Below are 21,934 nucleotides of genomic sequence, written 5' to 3' on the forward strand. Positions count from 1 at the left end.
ACATGAGATTTCTAATAAAGTTTTACACATTTCAAAATTCTTATTTTCCATAATTTTTTCACAGGTTTTAGACCCAGAGTTGGAATATGCAGATTATGCTTTTCCACCTCCCTCTACATTAGCCTCTTCAATGAAATACCAGGTATAGTAATGGATGAGACTTTGGAATTAACAAATGACATGACATCCTTTTTAGTCGTTTCTAGATTTTGGTAACACATCATTGATAAACAAAGACTCTATAACTCTGTTTGCACAGTCATTAACCCATAATTTGCTGCAAAAGCATCCTTGATTCCTTTTTAATGAAAACTACTTATTCTGAATAAACAGCATTTCTGTACAGTTAAACAACAAGTAATCATTATTCTCCTGTTAGGACGGTGACTCTATCAACAATTAGATTGAGTGATTAAATTAATTCACCCGATAAATAAGCAGCAACTCTGTCCAGTTACATGAGTAACCCTTAACTTGAATTAATTAGAACCATATACAATTATGAATGAGCCCTTAGTCTGCTGACTAAATATTGACCTGCAATGACTGCTCCTGCTGCCTGAATAAATTATATTAATGTTGAATTGCTAGGTTTAAGAAGACTTAGGTTGAGTCATTAGTTTAAGATGGTAAATTTTATGTACCTTACAACTTTGTTTTTCAATAAAACCTGAGAGGTTACCCTTTCTTATACAAACATATGAAATAGGAACAGAAATAGACCTATTCGCCCCTCAGGCCTGCTTTGCCATTCAATAAGATTATTGCAGATCTTTTTGTTTCAAATTCTCTGTTCCCACCTACCCCTGATAGTCCTTGATTCCTGTGCCTGGAAAGAATGTCCACATTTGTCTTAAAAACATGCCTCCACCATTTTCTGAGGCAGTGTTCCAAAGTCTCAGCACCCTGAGAGATAAAAATTCTTTTCATCTCTAACCTGAAAGGGTGACCGCTAGTCCTTGACCCACAGGAGGAAACATCCTTTATAGTCCACCTTGTCAAGATCATTCAAGATCTTAAACTTAAATTATGTCACCTTCACTCTCCTACACTCCAGTGGTTTAAAAAAATGTCCAGTCTGTCCCCAACCTATCCTCATAAGACAACCAGCTCATTCCAGGTGTCAATCTAGTAAACCTCCTCTGCGTCCCATATATTTACAAGGCAAAAGTGAGGACTGCAGATGCTGGAAACCAGAATTTAGATCAGAGTGGTACTGGAAAAGCACAGCAGGTCAGGCAGCATCCGAGGAGCAGGAAAATCGACGTTTCGGGCAAAAGCCCTTCATCAGGAATGGCCACGATCACCTGATGAAAGAGCGGTGCTCTGAAATCTAGTGCTTCCAATTAAACCTGTTGGACTATAAACTGGTGTTGTGTGATTTTTAACTCTGAGGGAGGATGTTTCCAGAGGACTGGATGCTTTTACAATAGAAAAGGCACATCATACATGTGCTGGATTGCAGTTGTCCATCCAATCCTATTTAACTATCGTTTTGCATACCTTGCTGATTTAGCTCATTTTTAACTACTCATCCAATTCATTTTGAAGCAGGGGATTCAACTGCAACTAGTTTTCAGTTGAGTGTATCATATTTCAACAATGATGTGCCTAAAAGTCTACCCAAGACTGTTTGCCAATTTGAAATTTGTGCTGGTTTAGTTATTAATTAGCCAGGAGAAAATGTGATTTTTGGTTTACTGTTATCAAAGCCCTGATAAATTCCCTGCATTGCAATAAGTCAGGTTTAGACCCAGCAAAGCATCCCAATATCTTTCTTTCCACATAACCAAAGCTTCTCATGCCTGATATCATCCTTGTGTGTATCTTAAAAGTACCAGAAGTGTACATACTATTCTAACTGGGGTCCACCAATGATAAGTATTATCTCTTTTGTCCTCTGCTTCTATTTGTAAAAGATAGGAACCCAATGCTTTTATTTCATGGCTTTATCCCCTACTTTTACAAATTTTAAAGATTTACTTAACTGATGTCTTAAATTTGTTTTTCTCCTTTTAAAGCTTTGCCATTTACAAACAGCAACTCGTGTAAATTGCATTTAATATAGTCCTATGACCCAACTTGCTTCACAGGAGCAATGGCAACAAAAAGTCAAATGAGATATTTGAATAGATGGCGAAAATCTGTTCGGAGGTAGGCCTGATGGAGTGTGTTAAAGAAATGGGACAGGGTGCGATGGACATACTTGAGAGGGAATTTCAGAGACTATAGCCCAGATCATTCCTGACAAGACTGTGATTACTGGAACAATGAAAATTGTACATTTTCCGGAAGTCATATTAATGGGGTGGGAAATCTCAAACTTGAGGGGCTGAAAAAGATTGCATCAATAAGGGATCAGTATCTTGATCACAGGATGAGAGTTTTTAAATCAAAGTGTCACCAGATTGAGAGCCATTGTAGGTCAAAATGGATGGTCAGGAAAGAGTGAAAGTTTTTTTGTCATTCATTCATGAGATGTGGACATTCTGGGCAATACTATTGCCATCCTAGTTGTCCAAACTGATTTAGAGACAGCCACTAGGTATGAGTCTGGAAGGTTGGGAGAGAATGGCAAATTTCTTTGAGTTACCCAGATGGGCTTTTATGACAATCAATACTGGATACCACGTTACTGTTACGCTCATTTTTTTTTAATGTCTCCCCTTCTCCCACTTTCCCCTCTTTCCTCTAATCGCCCTCACTCTTCACTCTCCTCCTTTAGCCCTTGCCCCTCCCTCTTCAACCTCGCTTCCATCGCCTTCCCTCTTCAACCCCGCTTCCATCGCCCTCCCTCTTCAACCTCGCATCCATCGCCCTCCCTCTTCACCCTCGCTTCCATCGCCCTCCCTCTTCAACCTCGTTTCCATCGCCTTCCCTCTTCAACCTTGCTTCCATCGCCCTCCCTCTTCACCCTCGCTTCCATCGCCCTCCCTCTTCAACCTCGCATCCATCGCCCTCCCTCTTCAAGCCCGCTTCCATCGCCCTCCCTCTTCAACCTCGCATCCATCGCCCTCCCTCTTCAACCCCGCTTCCATCGCCCTCCCTCTTCAACCTCGCTTCCATCGCCCTCCCTCTTCAACCCCGCTTCCATCGCCTTCCCTCTTCAACCCCGCTTCCATCGCCTTCCCTCTTCAACCTCGCTTCCATCGCCTTCCCTCTTCAACCTCGCTTCCATCGCCTTCCCTCTTCAACCTCGTTTCCATCGCCTTCCCTCTTCAACCTCGTTTCCATCGCCTTCCCTCTTCAACCTCGTTTCCATCGCCTTCCCTCTTCAACCTTGCTTCCATCGCCCTCCCTCTTCAACCTCGCATCCATCGCCCTCCCTCTTCACCCTCGCTTCCATCGCCCTCCCTCTTCAACCTCGCATCCATCGCCCTCCCTCTTCACCCTCGCTTCCATCGCCCTCCCTCTTCAACGCTGCTTCCATCGCCCTCCCTCTTCAACCTCGCATCCATCGCCCTCCCTCTTCAACCACGTTTCCATCGCCTTCCTTTTCAACCTCGTTTCCATCGCCCTCCCTCTTCAACCTCGCTTCCATTGCCCTCCCTCTCTCTCCCCCGCTTCCATTGACCCCCCTATTCAGCCCTCGCTTACACCGCCCTCCCTCTTCTCCCACCTCCCTGCTTCCAGCGCCCTCCCTCCTTCCCCCCGCGTCCGTCGCCCTCCCTCCTTCCCCCCGCGTCCGTCGCCCTCCCTCCTTCCCCCGCGTCCGTCGCCCTCCCTCCCTCCCCCCGCGTCCGTCGCCCTCCCTCCTTCCCCCGCGTCCGTCGCCCTCCCTCCCTCCCCCCGCGTCCGTTGCCCTCCCTCCCTCCCCCCGCGTCTGTTGCCCTCTTTCCCTCTCCATATCTTTGACCTTTGTCTTTGCCCCCCCTTCCATCATCCTGCCTTTCTCCCCTTCCATTGTCATTCCTCTTCCCCCCCCCCTTTCCATTGCCCTCACTCTTCCCCCCCCCCCTTTATTTGCCCCCCTTACTTCACCTCTCTTCTCCCCATCTCCATCACCTCTGTTTCTGAAAGCTTTTCATTCCTTGAAGATTTCCTTGTTTCTCACCTAGGTCTGTTGTAGGTTAATTGACAGATTAATTGATTGTGATGATTCGTCAGTTGTATTATTGCTGTTCATGCCTACCTAGAGAATAAAAGCAAACTTGGTCTGCCTTTGTCTAGAAATTGCTATTATAGGCCTTAGAATAGAATATACCAGTTTCACAACTTGAAACAAATCTCAGCTCATTGGCTGTGAAGCATTTTGAGATTCCTTGTCATCCTGAAAATTACTATATAAATGCAAGCTATTTTTCTTTCTCTCTTGAGTTTATTTGATCTTCTATGGCAGAGGGATCTCCATTCTCCACGCATGGTCCTTTCTCGATGTGCAGCGTTTTTTTGAATGGTTGGTTAGCTCTTGCCTCACATTAGCATTGTTATAATCTTTTAAGGTCTGTCGCTATAATTTTAACTGTAATAAAGCTGTAAAGATCTCTTGCTTGTAATTAGTTCTTGGTAGTTAAAGTTCCAGCTAACTTTGTGTGCTTTGCCAGGATAAGGAGATCCGTGCTGTCTTTCTGCGCTTGTTTGCACAGCTGTTTCAGGGTTATCGGTGGTGTCTGCAAATTATCCGCATCCATCCGGAGCCAGTCATTCGTTTTCACAAGGTATGATGGGTACATACAGAGGCTCGAGAAGTGTATGGTGGAAAAGTATGGAATGTGCAGATAAGACTGTACATTCCATACCTTTCAGTGTCTTACTTGTGCAAACAGGAATAGTAATAACGCAAGTGTACAGCCTGCACATCCAATAGACAAGGATGATCACGCAGTAAGGAAGTGTACTGGTTGGAATGCTTAACACAGTACAAGGTACACAACGGCCACATGGGCCATGAAGTGAGCTTAACAAAGATATGATTGCGTAGTATAGGGAGTTGGGTGCACTCAGTGCAGAGAGTATGCCAGCTTGGGGCAAATCATGTGGACCAGCAAGGCTGACCACACACTTAAGGAAGCGTACTGCTGTGGTGTTTGCACAGTACAGGAAGCATGCTGGTTGCAGCAACTGCACAGTGTCAGCTATATACTGCTGAGTCTGATTGAATGACAAGTCATTGGTCGTGAAGTTTGTAATGATGGTGATTATTTTGGAATTACTATTTTCACGAATTGTACAGTACATTTGGAAGTGACATATTAGGCACTGTTAATGTTTAGTGAGATTGTGACTCATGAATTGTTCTTTACTGGTACAGGTGGCCTTCTTGGCCCGGCGAGGGTTACTAGATGATGACTTTCTGACCAGAGTTCTTGAAGGAATGGCCTTTGCACGTTTTGTATCAGAAAGAGGCTCACCATATCGACCATGTGACTTGTTTGATGAGGTAGGATCATATGCAATAGTAGCAGCGATAAGTATTTTGCTCCCTCCCATCCTAGTCTGTTGTTCATGGCTTTCCTGATGATTGCCTGACCTCTTTTCCTGCCTGTCCCTTCTAATTCTTGACTTTTTTATGAGGTTTTAAAATCTGTTTGTCAGTCTTACTGCTCTCTGGGCTAGCAAATTACAAAGATTTACAGTGCTGAGACAAGTAATTCCTTCTTATTTCCATCTTGCATGGAGCACCCATTATCTTCAAACTGTCCCCAGTTCTAGAATCCTCTACAGGTCTTAATTTGGTGAGTAATCATTGGGCTTCTCTAATTTAGGATCTGTGATTCTCAGGATTATAAAGATTGTGAATGTGGATTGTAAAACAGAGTCATTGACATCTGCATTATTGAGCACCTGGAGGACCACAGATTGCTGGAATGTCCTGATTTCATTAACTCTTTCCATTCTGTACATTTTTGTACTTGAAGCTAAGAGCAGATTATTGTGTGAACTGCACCTTGGTCTCAACCACTGACTTTAAGAACAGATGACTAAGGTATGGGATGATGACCCAACTGGCCCTTCCTTTGGTAGGTAACTGTGCTTGACTGAGTTAGGTGTGTGGAAGAATGATGCAGCTTGGCCCTTTCCTTGGGAGTTGTGATCCCATTAGAGTGAGAGAGTCCAGTCTCACTTGAGATAAAATGAGATGAAAATGCTGCCTTAAGGTCGCCCACATCAACAAATGGAAATTTTTTTTTCTTTCTTCTTTCATGGGGTGTTAACCTCGATGACAAGACCAGCATTTGTGCTCATTTCTGACTGACCTTGAACTGTGTGCTTGTTAAGCCATTTCAGAGGGCAGTTATGAGAGCCATGAATCATGTATATGCCAGACTGGGTAAGAACAGTGGATTTCCTTGTCCAAAATACTTCTGTGAGCTGATGAGTATTTACAACAATTGACAATGGTTTCATGTTTGCTATTAGACTAGTTTTTGATTCCAGATTTATTAATTACATTTAAATTGCACCAGTTCCCATGATGGAATTTGAACGTGTATGCCATAGGATTAGTCTGGGCCTCTGGATTGCTAGTAAAGTAACATTACTGCTATGCTGCTATATCTCTGTAGCTTAGCATTGCCTCACTTTTTGTCGGTGTATGAGAGGAGCTTAGGAACTCCCTGATAGGCAACTTGGGTCAGTTGCAACCTCTTGCGTCAGTCGTACATCTTTCTGATTACAGTACTGTACTTGCATAATATATGATTAGGACCTGATTGATGAACGGTGATGATACTTTCTATTTCTGTTTACAGTTAGTAGCAAATGAAATTGAGAGAATACGATTGGAGGAGGGAAACCCACAGAAAGTTCTGAAACATGTGAAAGAAATTTCAGAACAGCTTCACCGGAACGTATGTCCCTAATTTAAATGAATAGCTTTGATAAGAGCTTGTCAATATTGATGTCTTGCAGTGCACTCTCAGGCGACGCTCCCAAGGGTATGCTGATGGGGGTTTGATGATTTCAGCAATTGATAGATGTAGATTTTTTACGTTAAAATTGGAACTTAATTTTTTTTGTGGTGGGGGAGTTGACTTCATATTTTTAGCCATGTTGCACCACATTTAGATAGCACGCTGGAATTAAAGCTCTGCTATTCCAAAATTGTTGCAAAAGTTAAAGATGTTTTAAAGAAGGATGGAAATTCCTGCAATTTACCTGACTTTTGGACTCAGGTTGACAGAAAGCAAGGACCAGGTTTCAGTTCTTAACAATGACTACATATTACAAATAAATAGATTCTAACTACAGATGAACAATTATTGACCATCGATGTTGAACTACTAGCTGAAATTAACTCCATTTATAAACTGTCCCTTTCTCTCTCACTCAGCAAAAAATGTGAATGGTGGGAAAGGCTAAAAAGGCAGTTTATTTATCTCTGTCTCACAGGTTATTCTTTTTGCTTGTTTGGATATGCTGCTTCTTGATTTACTGGTTTGCAGAAGGTGTAGGGTGGCTGCTTCACACTTAAGATGAAGTCTGTCTTATTGGTTGAAAGCCACAGATTACAGCAACTGCCAAGGAAAAAAAATAAGCTGGCTTTCTTCAGTCTTAAGGTAGTTTGTACTGTAGTGAAAAACAACAGCTTCTGACTTTGTGGAGATCCAATGGTGACTCCCTAACGTGCTCATGTCCGTTGGTTCCCATGTAGCTGAACAGCCTATCGCAAAACTGTTGGCTGGCAGGCAGAATGCCTTTGTCATTGGTCCATGGATTAATAACCAGGTATCAATCAGCTGCATGTCAGCCAAAGCTCTATTTGTACACACTTCTTGGCTCTAGCTCATATGCAAACTTTTCCCAAGTTGCTTGAACACAGCAGTGTAAACTGCACTTACAGTCACATTTCTTGCTTTTCAAAAGTGTAGTCTTTCAACAATTCTTGATTTTTAAAATCATTCTTTTTCAATTTCAGTCCACAGTCAAAAATGCAGGAAAATAAAATGTGTTTTCAGCCATGAAACCATTTATCTATTGATGCAGGAAGAGCTTGACAAATTTTCACTTGAAGAATTTTGAATTTCTAAGTCAGGGTTTTCAAGATTTCATGAGAGGAACACATTTTAATTTTTTTAAAAATCCAACACAACATTGGTGTTTTGTGTAGGGCTCTGTAACTGAGCATTGGCTGCTGATGGGATGAGGGGAAGGGACAATCCAAAGCAGGAGATTGAATAGCAGCTGAAGACACAAATGAACAGTGGTGCTGACTTGCTCTTTGAAACCTTTTTTAGGTCCACTCCTTACACAACCCCTCCATCCTGGCCCTTCCTCCCCTCTCCAGTTCAGTAAGTGATGACAAGAGTAGTAACTGTAAATTATGTCAATTAAAATATTCTTAGGTAATCATTTCAATTCTGCCCTTCTAACAGGAGAACCCTTATCCTGCAGTTGCTATGCACAAAATACAAAAACCAAAGGAGGGCTCCCATTTACGGGTGCAACAGAGTGCCTTCCCTCACCTGGATGAGGGAACTGTGCAGTGGATCATTGACCAGGCCACTGCCAAACTGAAGAACGCCCCACCTGCAGTTAAAGCTGAGATGAAATGCATGGTGCCAATGGGACCTCCAAGTGGTGAGTTTACGATGAAGGTCAACTCTGTGCTGGAAAGATGGAGTTGGTTATGTGTATTTATTTAAACACAAGGAGCACAATATTGGTCTGTGCTAAAGATGGAGTGAATATTGATAGTAGCTCATTTGACTGAACAATTCCTTAAATAATCTTCCTTTTTTAAAGCTACGACGATTGATCAAAATGGTATCATTCTTGCCAACAGTGCTCGAAGGTTAGAGGTTGTCAGGAATTGCATAACCTACATATTTGAAAACAAAATGTTAGAAGCAAAAAAGGTAAGCTTGTTATTTAATTGTGTGTTAGCTTGTTGAATGCCAGTGTTGTGAACTTTAATGATTCTTAGTTGCTAATGAAATTGGTACTGACGAACAAGCACTGCCATTCAATTGCACAGACTGCAAAACAGCTGATGAGATCGTTGGGAAGATTACATACTGAAGTACAAGGTGTTCTGTAAGATTTGTGTTAAAGTATGTTAAAAAGACTATAGAGGAAATCTTATTCTGTATCTAACACATGCAGAGCATGTTTGATGTGAGAGTGCAGACAGATCTGTGCAGTGGCAATACTGCTGTTTTGATGGTGAAAAATGAGGTTATCTGAGGAGTGTTCATACTGCAAAACCTTGGTGAGGCAACTGTGCCTCTACAACTGAGAAAAGTTGCTTAATGTTCAGGTTTAGTCAAAAATATTTTTTGGAATATTTACAAATCTGTTGTCCCTGCACAGTTGCTTCCTGCTGTGTTAAGAGCCCTGAAAGGACGTGCTGCTCGCCAATGCCTCACTGAGGAGCTGAATTCACACGTTCTGCAAAATCGAGCTGTCCTTGATCATCAACAGTTCGATTATGTTGTCCGGATGATGAACTGTGCTCTGCAGGTATGCTATTGAAACTTATTTCCAAAAGGATATCTGGCTGGTTTCAGCTCTTCCAGCTGACCATGGATTCTCTTCACTTCTCTCGGTTTTGCTTGCCTTTCCACTCCTTGTGTTTGTGTTTGACAGCATCAGCCCCCTCCCCCAATTGGACCCCCCTCATTCCTCTAAAAACCCCTCCACCTGAAGTCTGCTTTGAGTCTCAAAGGTCACCAAATCAAGACTAAGATGAGGAAGAACTTCTTTTCCTGAGATTGAGTGTCTTTGGAATATCTTGCCTCAGAGAGCTATGGGACTTGTTTATATTTAAGACTGAGATAGATTTTTGATTACCAGGTCTATCGAGGGTTCTGGAGAAAGAACAGGAAAATGGATTTGAGAAAGGTTGATCAACCATGATCCTGTGAAATGACAGAGCATGCTTAAGGGGCTGAATGACCCACTACTGTTCCTATTTTTTGTCTTATAGTTATGTTAATGCTTATATATAGCATTTATTCAAGTTGCATTTGAAAATCACGATCAGATCCAATTCTGCAGCTCACCAGTTAATGTTATCTCTCTCTCATTTTCTGTTGCCTTCTGTGTCTCCCATCCCCCGATAGCACTGCTCCATTGCAAACGCTACCTGACCTGATTCCCTCTGTAGCAGGGAGGAGAAAGGTCAGACATAGAGATGTTGGGGAGGTTGATGAGATGGGGTTCATGTGTCAAAAATACAGTCACTGAAATAATTTTATTGTTACAGGATTGTACACCAATGGATGAGCACATAGTTGCTGCAGCTCTACTTCCACTAGTTACCGCCTTCTGCAGAGTAAGTGCATTCAAAAGAATACACAGCAGCACGGGATCATCTGTGACATGAACACAGGATAGCTGAAGGCAACCTGTACAAGTGTTCAGAACAGATAGTTCAGGGAGGCTCACTCACAACTGCATCTCAAACATAAAAGTTATAGAAATATTCAGCAGGTTTGGCAGTGTAGGTGAGAGAAACAGTTAATGGAAAGTCATTGAATTGAAACAATTAAGACAGGGTGACACACAGGCGCTACACAGATGGCCAGAGGTGCTCATCTATACGTATGGCAATGCAGACAGACCCTGCAAACAAAAGCAGCACTTGCAAACAACGTGTATACAAGACAATATCGGGAGATTGATGCACACTTTCGTGGTAGCAGACTAGTATGCAAATTCCAGATGGGGCAAAAATCTGTTTTGATTTGCTGACAGTAGTCATCTGCAGTTTTGTTTATATTTCTAGAAACAAAGTATGGTGCCGTTTGGTTATTCTGTTAAACCTATAAATTCATGTTGTTTTTTGGTATTGATTGTAGATTTGAGGGCATATGTTGATATTAGCACATACCTGGAAGTTAGCCATTATCTTTAAACAGATAACCTCAATGTTTGCAGAAGTTGGGATCTGGTGTCACACAGTTCGCTTACAGCTGTGTACAAGAACACTTGGTATGGACCAATCTCCAATTCTGGGAGGCCATGTTTTACAGCGATGTACAGAACCATATCCGAGCATTATACTTGGAAGTTGATGGTGACCATCCTTTGGAATCAGTAAGTAATGCCCTGGCCTGATCTTAGTGCCTGGCAGAGAATCAGAAGTTAACATTCCCTCTTTACTTATCACCAGGCCCTCTATTCTAAATATGGCCTAAATAGGTTTTTGACAGAGGTTCTATTATCTCCTTAGTTTTGTACTCTATTCCTCTTCAAAAGCTCATCGTTATTTAGTTTTAATCATTGGCTATCAACATACTCTGGTTTATCGTTGACTAGAAACTGTACTGGACTAACCACATAAATACTATGGCTGTAAGAGCAAGTCTGAAGCTAGAAATTCTGTAGTGTGTAACTCATCACCCGATCCCCCAAGGCCTGTCTACCATATACAAAGGAACAAGCCAGGAGTTGCATGGTTAAATGCATTTCTAACAGTGGACATGAAGCTTGACTCTATCCAGGGCAAAGTAGCCGGCTTGATTGGTATCACATCCACAAACATTCATTCCCTCCACACCAACACTTGGCACACGCTCTGTTGCAATCTACAGAATCCTTTGTAGAAATCACAGAGGCTTTTCAGACAGACCTTCAAAATCTTTGGTCACAATAACCTAGAAGGACAGGGCTAGCCATTATGTGAAAATACCACCACTTGCAAATTCCCCTTGAAACCAATTATAATCCTGACTTGGAAACATTCTTGTACTCTTGGATCAAAATCCTGGAATTCTTTCTATAACAGGACTATGGATGCACCTACACTAAATAGTCTGCATTGATTCAAGAAGGTATCTTGCCTTCACCTTCCCGAGGGAATTAGGGAAGAATAGCAAATACAGGCCATACCAACGCACCCCACATCCCATGGATGACTAACATAAAAGCAAAACAACTGACTTCAAGTAATGTGTTCGACACACTGAATAGAGCAGTCAATCTAAGTGAACTATAAACACGATAGGAAAGATGTTAATAGCAGGGAAGTAGGTATGTAGTTGCTTAACTGTGTGGTATGTCATTTCTTGTTAAGTTTCACAAATTGGTGCTGCAAGCATTCTGCCCATTGTTTTGTTTTAAAGGGTTATGACCATGTCAAAAAGCAGCAGAGCTCAGCATTGGAAGTAGCAGCAGAACAATTACGCATGTGGCCAACTCGTAGCAAAGAGAAGCAGCAAGAACTGATTGATAAAGAGGAGAGCATAGTGTACAGTCAGGCCATTCATTATGGAAATCGCCTCACTTACCTGCTCTTGCCACTTGATACAAGCAAGAATCGTTTGCTCCGCAGTACAGCTGTTGGAGACTTGGAGAGTGTGAGCAACAGCTTTGTAACAAACAGGTCAGGACCTAAATCACTCAGTTTTTCATTGTTTCTTAATGGTTGCTGTTAGACAGTGAAACTCCAGCTTGTGTCAACGATCACTCAGATGTTGTGAAACTGCAGTCTGTGATCATGGGCACTGTCAGACATGGTGAAATTCTACTGTTAGAGGTCACTTCCAGACAGTGAAGCACTAGTCTATGTTAACTTTCACGCTCACAATAATTCTCAGCCTGTGTTAATAGTCACTGAAGGCGAAAAACCTTCAGTCCGTACTAGCTGTCACTCGGACAGTGAATCTTGAGCCTGTTCTAGTAGTCAGTCAGTGATATTCCAACTTTCGTTTGTAGTACTCGCAGATTGAGTTTACCAGCTAATGAAGATAGAGTGGAAATCAAAACCCAATATGAAATTGTATTGAAACACTTGTTAAAAGGGAAAATTAATCTGCAATACTACAGATTTTCCAAGTGGTCTGTTACCTTTGTGAATTGCATTAGCTTGTATTTAGTGATTTGTTCCTCTAATGTAATTTCTGATCATACTATAGTGGAACTTCATGCTGTGCCCTGATTGACCTTCTCCATTTTACAGTATTGCAGGCAGTGTGGCTGAAAGCTATGATACTGAAAGTGGATTTGAGGATGCAGACACATCTGATGTGGCCAATTCAGTGGTTCGATTCATCAACAGATTTGTGGATAAAGTTTGTACAGAGAGCGGTGTCAGTAATGATCACTTGAAAGCACTTCACGCCAATTTACCAGGTGAACTGAGATCTCCTAGCTTCGGTTATTCTCCCATCTCAGTATGGTAGGCGTTCAGGGTCATAAATGCTGTGCAGTTGTGCCCCTAAAGCTTTCATTGGCCCTGTCTGACAGTGAAGTGCATCTATCCAGTGGCAATGGAACAGAGTAAAGGGGAATTTATTTTGAACCGAACCAATACTTTACTCCCCTTGGCAGGGTTTAATGTAATTGTGTTGATAGATTTCAGTAGTGCAGACACCATAGTCCAAGAGCGCTGTAGAGAGAGACGGCTGGTGATAATTTAACTTGAGGGTCACCATACCTCAAGTGAGAACAGAGGTTGAGAAGGAGGTAACCTCTTCATGATAACCTCAGCCAGCGTAGGAATTGATTCTGCGTGTTGGCATCAATTTGTAAAACAAACCAGCTGTCCAACTAAACTGTTTCTAGGATAGAAGTAAATGGGTTTTTGTTTTGCTTCTTTTGTGGAATCTGTCCTTTTAAAACTACATGAGCAGCGTCATGTAAATATGTTCAATGATTGACCACCACAGCAACCAAATTGCTAAAATTAAACTTATAGCCTATCAAGCTAGGTTTCACTCTGGAATCTGACATGTCCAGCATTATCAGCCAGGATCATAATATACAAGTGTGTCCTGCTGTCCATCCTAAATCTGCTATCCATGCACCCTGTTTTAGACTTGTCAATCAGTGGATTCTGAAGACTGGTCACTGGAATCAATGTTAAGTTAATTTTATCTCCACAAATGCTGCCAAACCTGTGTTTGTCCAGCAATTTATTTTTGCTGTCAGAGTGGAATTGGTCTCCATATCTGCCATATTGTATATGCTACCTGAGTTTCGTTGTTTATTTTGAACTTTGTTTCACTGTGTTTTTATGTTTCTCCTTTTACAGACATTGTGCAGATGCACCTTGAGACATTGGATGCTGTTCATCGAGAAAGCAAGCGCCTGCCCCCTATTCAGAAGGTGAACTGTCTGACTGTCAACAATTATACCAATTATTCAAGGTTCTATATTTAGGAGAGTTCATAACCAATTGTTCCACCTCCATTTCAGAATTTAACAGAAGGTTGGAATGTTTCTGTAAATGATGTGCCTGAAAATGATATGGGATTGATTGTCAAGGCTCAATCTGACAGCTGTAGAAGTAACTTGTTTGTATGCCTCCAATTAAGTTTCTTTGGTCATTAATGAATCCTTGTGCACTATAATTTGGTTCTGACTTTAGCCTAAACTTCTGCGCCCCACACTGCTGATTGGAGAAGAACTGGTAATGGAAGGACTGCGAGTGTGCTTGATGCCAGATGGACGAGAGGAATCAATAAGTGGTTCTCTGGGAGGTCCTCCCATCCTTCCAGCAGAAGGTGCCATTTTCCTGACCACCTACCGCATCATCTTCAAAGGCGTCCCCCAGGAAACACTAGGTAAGAAATTCGAAACAGGCCTGTCACACCTAGTCAATTGTGAGACATTATAGACCAGGTTCTAATTTAGAGGTTAGGGTGATTCATATGCAAGATGATGGATATTCAGGAGTGAGCTACTGATTGAAATCTAGTTGTGCATTTCTAGGGAAGATGGGGCAGATTTATTTGTCAAATAACAGAGACTTAGGAGTGGTTACAGGCTGCTATTTAATTCAGATTTTAGTGGTGGGGGTGAGCGGGTTACATTTTAAAAATTTGTTCATGAGATGTGGACACCATTGGCTATGCCAGCATTTATTGGTTATCCCTAATTGCCCAGAGGGCAGGTAAGGGTCAGTCACATTACTGTGGACCTGGAGACATATGTGAGCCAAACCTGGTAAGGTTGACAGATTTCCTTCCCTAAAGGGCTTTGGTGAAAATGGGGACTTACAACAATTGAAAGTGGTCATCATTTTAATTCCAGATTTTATTGAATCCTAACTTCACCATCTGCCTTGGTAGGGTTTATCCCATATCGCTAGAAAATTAGCTTGGATTTTACTTGTCAAGTGACATTCCCACTGTACCACCACCTCTCCTTTATATATAGAATAAAGAATACTCTCTCTGGGAGAGAGTTACAAGCTGGAATCTGAGCAAAGACATAATGTGAAGGTGCCTGTGTTTTTCTCCTTAGTGTGAGGAGGCCCTGGATTTTTGAGGTTTTTTTTTCTTTTCATGTTGTTAGCTGGGGAACAAACTGTGATTCGTTCGTTCCCTGTTGCGTCTTTCACCAAAGAGAAGAAGATTAACCTGCCATCACGCACTGGCCAAGATTTCCAGGATAAACTCCAGTTGCGTTCTTCCACTTTTCAGGTAAGACTCGAGGAACATTGAACAATGCTCACTCTGATCTCTTATTGACCTGATGAATCTGCTTGACGGTCTATGTCCATAGGTAGAAAGTGAGGACTGCAGATGCTGGAGATCAGAATCAAGAATATCATGCTGGAAAAGCACAGCAGGTCAGGCAGCATCCGAGAATTGACTTTTCGGGCATAAATCCTTCATCAGGAATCTTCGAAACCTTGATTCTACTGCTCCTCGGGCACTGCCTGACCTACTGTGCCTTTCCAGCATCACACTTTCGAGTCTGTATCCATAGATTAGGAGGTCTGAGGTGTTATGGGAGGCATGTACGGGCTTTTTCTAGCCTGACTACTACATAGATCACAAACATAAATTTAACTTAGTATTGCTGAAAATACACACTTTATTAAAGCCTTTAGTCTTTTTGTCTTTCAGTCAAGACGATTAGCAAGGATACCAGTTTAAGAGGAAATCAATATTTTGTAAAGATAATTGTTTTGCTGGAGGTGCAATCAGGGCAAAAGACAATTTACCTACTTAGCAAAATAAATGGATTCCATCCCACCACTTCACTGTACATGTTTTCAAACCATAACGGTAATTTGTATGAGAGGTATCTTTACTGGGGCGTCCTCTGCCTTCGATGTGTTTCTCATTTCAAGACCTGTTCCTTTTTGTGCCTCAACAGTTGATAAAGATTGCTTTTGATGTAGAGGTGGCATCTGAAATGGTGGAATTATTTCGGAAACACATCCATAAGTTGAGGTACCCACAGTATGTACATAGCACCTTTGCGTTCACTGTGGGTCAGTCACTTAAGCAAATTGTAGAGCCGAAACAAAAGGAGAAGAATCCATCACTGAGGTGAGCTTGAGAAAGCATTTATAAATAGTTGAGCCCAACTCTACAGGGGTAGCTTTCAGTAACAGTGCTATGTGCTTTGATATGATCTGCTGCCAAATCATAACCAGCTCTTATTTCACATTATTGACATCTAAAGATTGAAGAGCTCATCATTTGCTCAGCATTCCATGACACAGACAAGCCCCTGCTAACAGGGTTCCTGCCTGTGGTGGCATGTGAGGATGAGTGGTATTTAGCATGGATAGAGAAAAACCCGCACCTTCTGTCCTACAGCTGAGCACGGGTGTGTAATTCAACTCAAACTTGGAGTCCAGTAATTTAATGTATTATTCTTTATTCCCAAAACCTCTGTGTTGGCAACACCCACCCAAAAAAAAAGCCTGTACTGGTAACACCTCTGTAACAGCCGCATCTACCCAAAAATGTCTCTATTGGCTCCTAAATAAACTCCTCCAAACCTCCGATGTCATGCCTTTGATCTACCTTCTCCTGCTGCCAGTCTCTGTCATTGCCTCTTCCACATCACCAAGCACAGTTGGCCCCTTCCACCTCTCTCTCTCTCTCTTCCCCCCCCCACCACCACCACCACCACCACCATCACAAAAGCTGCTTCCCGCTCCTTGTTCTCCTTCAACTGTCATGTCCCCACCCACTTTTTGTCCTCTTGCATTTGGCTCATTCGTGTGCTCTGTAGTTCATCTGCTAATACCTTATTATCTTCAAACAACTATTCTTATGCTCTGATTTCCATTCTTCCTCAACCTTTGTTCATCCAAAAACTGTCTTCTGCCCAATATCTCTGTGCTCACTGACCTATTTGATACTTGATTCTAAAAGATCTCTAGTTTACAATTCCCATTCTTAGTTTATCCATGGGATAATACATGTACATTTAATTGGCTAAAAGCATTTAAATACACCTCTCAGTGTCATTACAGGAGAGGGTCCTGAGCCCAAAGGAAAGGGCTTAGACTCCATGGTGCAGGGCCAGTATACTGTTCAAGACCTGACTCTGCACTTTCCCATGCTTGTTATGTTTTGAAACTTAAGGTGTTTTTTTTTCAGGTTTCTGAAGCAGTAATATTTGTTAATTAATCTCTCTCTATAATTCCTGGCGCGTACATTGTCTTGGGTCTAGCAGTGTTGACTAGGTACAGCATGCAAGGTCAGAGACTGTCAGACATGCTCAAAGTTTGAATCAGACCGTTGCTATTTGTAGATTATTTTCAGTTAATTGAATACCAAAAATCAGGAGAAATCCAACCTTGTAAGTTAAAAGTTTTTCTGATTGTTCAGAACCATGTCAAAAAATATAATGAAGAATGCAAAGAAAACAATTGGACGACAGTATGTGACCAGAAAGAAATATACACCTCCGACCTGGGACCAGCGAACCACTCCCCCACATGGTGACAGCCTGGACCAAATCTCTGGTATGTAGTCAGTTTGTACTGGGTGCAGATTTTAGGAAATATGTATAGTGTTTTGGTGGAGAGTGAAGATGCTTCTCATCGCATAAGTTCTACATTCTGTACTGTGCAATACTGAGAAGATGGTAAGGTGTTGGAGGGATTGTTTGAAGACGAGTAAACTGCTGAAGACATAGGCTGATAATGCACTGCTCTTTTTAGGAACAGAATGTTGCACAATCAATGATGGGGGTAGAGAGGTGGGAAAGGCCAAGTAAGTGTTTCACTGCTAAAGGGGCTTCACTGAGCGTGTCAGGGGAGGTACATTAAGGGAGCACTGCATTGTCAAGGGGAGCTGTATTGCAAGAGTGCTGCTTTGTTTGGAGCTGCAGTGCTAAGAGAGCATTGCAGTTTTGGATTTGCAGTACACCAGGAGTACTAAGCTGTTGGGAAGTCTCTGCTGCTGGAAGCGTAGACTGTTGGAAAGGTCTCTTGCTTGAGTGTTGTACTGTTTGGAAGTCTCAATCACCAGGTTGCTCCACCTCGTCAGAGGAGGGGCAATATGGAGGGAGTACGACACTGACCTCCTGACGATGCTGCATTCTTTGAGCCAACCTAGACCATGTAGCATGCACCATGTATCCTACATGTTGGTGCTACAGTGCTCCATGTATCTGTATTGATGCTACTCATCTGCTCCCTCACTGATTTCAGACACTCCTGACACTCTTTCTGCTTGTAGTTTCAGAGGAGCTGGAGCAGAGTGCACTGACACTTTCTACCACCATTAGATCAGATAAATCTACCATGAGCCACATGGTAGAGCGAGCTTGTTGCCGTGACTACCAGCGCCTGGGCTTGGGCACATTGAGTAATAGTCTGACCAGGTCGAAGAATGAGCCATTCCGAATAACTACAGTAAATCGCATGTACAGTGTTTGCAGGAGGTGAGTTTTCATAAAATCCCAAATAGGTTTGGACATTTTCAGGAATTATAATTTTGACAAATCAATTTCTAAGTTGCCTGGAATGAATAATAGAGTCATAGAGATGTACAACACAGAAATAGACTCTTGGATCCAACCAGTCCATGCTGACCAGATATCATAAACTAATCTAGTCCCATTTGCCAACACTTGGCCCATATCCCTCTAAACTCTGCCTATTCATATACCCAGCGAGATGCTTTATGAATATTGAGATTGTACCAGCCTCCTCCACTTTCTCTGGCAGCTCATTCCATATACACATCACACTTTGCATGAAAAAAGCTGCCCCTTCGGTGCCATTTAAATCTTTCCCCTCTCACCCTTTACCTAGACTCTGTAGTTCTTGTTTCAGTGCAATGCAGAAATGTTTAATGGTTGCTTTTCAATGTTCCCTCATCTGATGTCAAAATACTCCAAAACATATCCTAGCATGAGAAATAAGATTGACATCCATTTGGTATGAAACTGCATTTGCTTTTGCCAGTCCTTTATTGGCTCAAATCCAGTGACTGAGAAACATCCGTACAAGACTCAGTTATTTCTAATTGCTAATTTCTTCCAAATTCTGTGATAGAAGGTGTTACAACCAGGAAGCTATTCTACCTGAAGCTTCAGCAACACCCCTTGGTGATTTTAAAATATTTGAAACTGTGTTCATTTCTAAATAGTACTTAAGTTTCTGACATTTCTCCTTGTTTGTTTTTCAGCATGGTTGAATCTTGATAGATTGAGAAATTGATGAAATATCTAACTATTTGCACCACTACTGCATTGTCTTTTTCAGTGCGACAACTGTTTTTGTTTTTATCTTTTTGTTAACCCTTCTGTACTTTGTTTTCAACATATTTTTCTGATTCTATTTTGCAGCTGTCTTCAGGTTCTTTTCATACTTCAACCTGTATTGCTGGATTTCTCAGTCCAGTTATTTCCAGAACACTTTGAATTATTTTTGTACTCCCTGATTTCCTGGAAAGTATGACAACATAGTTGAGGCAAAGTGCTGAGATTTATTTAGAGTTCTGAGACTAGTGTGTGTAGGGGCTCTGGGAGAATTGGGACACTGGAGGGATGGCTCTTGGATTATTTCCTTGCTTGTGTATTTTTGTACAATGTCTAATGCCACAGTGGAGCAAGACACAAGTTTATGGGACTGTTGGTGGCTTGTGGTGATGTTGCTGCATCCAGAGCTCTAAGATATCTGTGAACAATGGTGTGCCACAAGAATGTGTTCTATATCCACTGCTTTTCAACTTGCATGTGAATATAGAAGGCACGGTTATTAAGTCTGAGGACGACACAAAAATAGGTCACATGTTGGACAGTAAGTAAGATTATTTTGGAGTAGAGCAGGATCTTGATCAGATTGACTGATGGGCTGAAGAGTGATAGATGGAGTTTAAGTTAGACAAATGTGAGGTGTTGCATTTTGGTAGCAATGGTAACGGTAGGGTCTGATCAAGCAAAGACACCGAGAGGTGCAGGTGAATAGTTTCTTCAAAGTGGAGTTAACAGGGTAGTGAATAAAGCATTTACTAAAAAAGAATCCAAAGATTCTACAAGTATATTAAAGGCAAAAGAGTAACTAGGGAGAGAATAGGGCCCCTTGAAGACCAGCAGGGCAGTCTATATGTGGAACCACTGGAAATGGGTGAGATCCTAAACGAATATTTCATAATTATATTTATTGTGGAGAAAGATATGGAAGCTAGGAACTTGGGGAAATAAATAGTGACGTCTTGAACAAAAATACATGTTGCAGAAGAGAAGGAGCTGGAGGTCTTAAAATGCATAAAGTTAGAAAAATCACTGTGACCTAATCAAATGTGTCCCATAATATTATGGGAAGTTAGGGAAGAACTTGCAGGAACCCTAGTGGAGATATTTGTATCATTGATAGCCACAGGTGAGATGCTGGAAAACTGGAAGGTGGCAAGTATTGTGCCGTTATTTAAGAAAAGCAGCAAAGAAAAGCCAGGGGACTATCGACTGGTGAGCTTAATGTCAGTGGTGGGCAAGTTGTTGGAGGGTATTCTGAGAGACGGGATCGACACACATTTGGAAAGACAAAGATTGATTATGGATAGTCAATATGGTTTTATGCGTGGGAAACTGTGTCTCACAAATTTGATTGAGGATTTTGAAGAAGTGACTATCAAGGAAAATGAAGGCAGAGTGTCAGACATTGTCTACATGGGCTTTAGCAAAGCCTTTGACCAGGTTCCGCATGGTAGACTGGTTAGTAAGTTTAAATCGCATGGAATCCAGGCAGAGCTAGCCAAATGGGTATAAAATTGGCTTGATAGTAGGTGACAGAGGGTGTTCATAGAGGCCTGTGACCAGCGGAGTGCCGCAAAGATCGGTGCTGGGTCCACAGTTGTTTGTCATTTTATATCAACAGTTTGGATGAGAATATCAGGGATATGGTTAATAAGTGTGCAGATAACACCAAAAATGGTGGACAATGAAAAAAGTTTTCTAGGTGTACAGCTGGATCTTGAACAACTGGGCAGTGGTTCAAGGAATTTAATGAAATTTAATTTAATTGAGTTTAATGAAGATAAATGTGAGGTATTGGCATTTTTTAAAGACAAACCAGGGCACACTTAAGCATAGGACTCTAGAGGAGTGTTGTCAAACACAGAGAGCTAGGGGGTGCAGGAACATAGTTCCTTGAAAGTGGCATCAGAAGTAGACAGGTGAGTGAAGAAGCCATTTAACATGTTTGCCTTCATTGGTCAGAGCATTGAGCACAGGATTGTGACATCATAATGCCATTGGAATGAGTAGCTATTTTCAAATTCTTTGTTTCTGCTTTACAGTCACCATGCTATCTATTCTGTGACTTAACCCTAACCTGCTTGCTGTTACAGCAATCTGCTACGCAGTACCTTTTATTGAAAGCCTCCTGAAATTGTAAATTTATATCAGCTACATTATCTCCATTTTCTTTGTTCTAAAAATTCTTATATAATTTGTACTTAGTACGGTTGCATTTTTGTTTTCTGTGTTTTTGTCTATTAAAGTCCTCCTATCTTTCCTACCAGTGAAGTTAACTGGATTATAGTTTCCTGGATACACTCAGGTTCCTTTTGAGGACGAACATTTTAAATATAGAAATTTTAATGGCTGTCTACTTGCCCCTAAAACTGTTAAATTTTCCAGGAATTTTTATAAGCATGTCATTGTTTCTCTGGGGTCTTTTTCCTAACCCTCAACATGCAGTGATGCAATCCATTCAGATCAGGGTCCCTATTTTTGATCGGTTTATCAGTTATCTCTGTCTCCAATCCTAAATGTTGTTGTACCTTTTGTAATTTCTTCTAATCTTATTACCACCTTACCTTCCACATAAGTATAGTGGTGCAGT

The 21,934-nt window shown here is 41.7% G+C and overlaps 1 protein-coding gene across 5 annotated transcripts in view; it reads left to right on the forward strand.

Annotated features, from left to right (window-relative positions):
- sbf1 (SET binding factor 1) overlaps nt 1–21,934 on the forward strand; it is a 168,578-nt gene that overhangs the window by 104,338 nt on the left and 42,306 nt on the right. For all 5 annotated transcript variants that reach the window (XM_060842780.1, XM_060842781.1, XM_060842782.1 and 2 more), the window contains 17 exons: nt 65–142; nt 4,545–4,658; nt 5,252–5,380; nt 6,693–6,791; nt 8,316–8,520; nt 8,686–8,798; nt 9,253–9,402; nt 10,148–10,216; nt 10,822–10,980; nt 12,009–12,268; nt 12,845–13,017; nt 13,919–13,992; nt 14,255–14,450; nt 15,184–15,311; nt 15,994–16,169; nt 17,466–17,602; nt 18,321–18,525. In XM_060842780.1, coding sequence (XP_060698763.1) covers nt 65–142; nt 4,545–4,658; nt 5,252–5,380; nt 6,693–6,791; nt 8,316–8,520; nt 8,686–8,798; nt 9,253–9,402; nt 10,148–10,216; nt 10,822–10,980; nt 12,009–12,268; nt 12,845–13,017; nt 13,919–13,992; nt 14,255–14,450; nt 15,184–15,311; nt 15,994–16,169; nt 17,466–17,602; nt 18,321–18,525 — 2,465 coding nt within the window. The remainder of the gene's footprint in view (nt 1–64; nt 143–4,544; nt 4,659–5,251; nt 5,381–6,692; nt 6,792–8,315; nt 8,521–8,685; nt 8,799–9,252; nt 9,403–10,147; nt 10,217–10,821; nt 10,981–12,008; nt 12,269–12,844; nt 13,018–13,918; nt 13,993–14,254; nt 14,451–15,183; nt 15,312–15,993; nt 16,170–17,465; nt 17,603–18,320; nt 18,526–21,934) is intronic.

This window comes from Hemiscyllium ocellatum, chromosome 23, assembly GCF_020745735.1.
Source record: "Hemiscyllium ocellatum isolate sHemOce1 chromosome 23, sHemOce1.pat.X.cur, whole genome shotgun sequence".
Taxonomy (NCBI): domain Eukaryota; kingdom Metazoa; phylum Chordata; class Chondrichthyes; order Orectolobiformes; family Hemiscylliidae; genus Hemiscyllium; species Hemiscyllium ocellatum.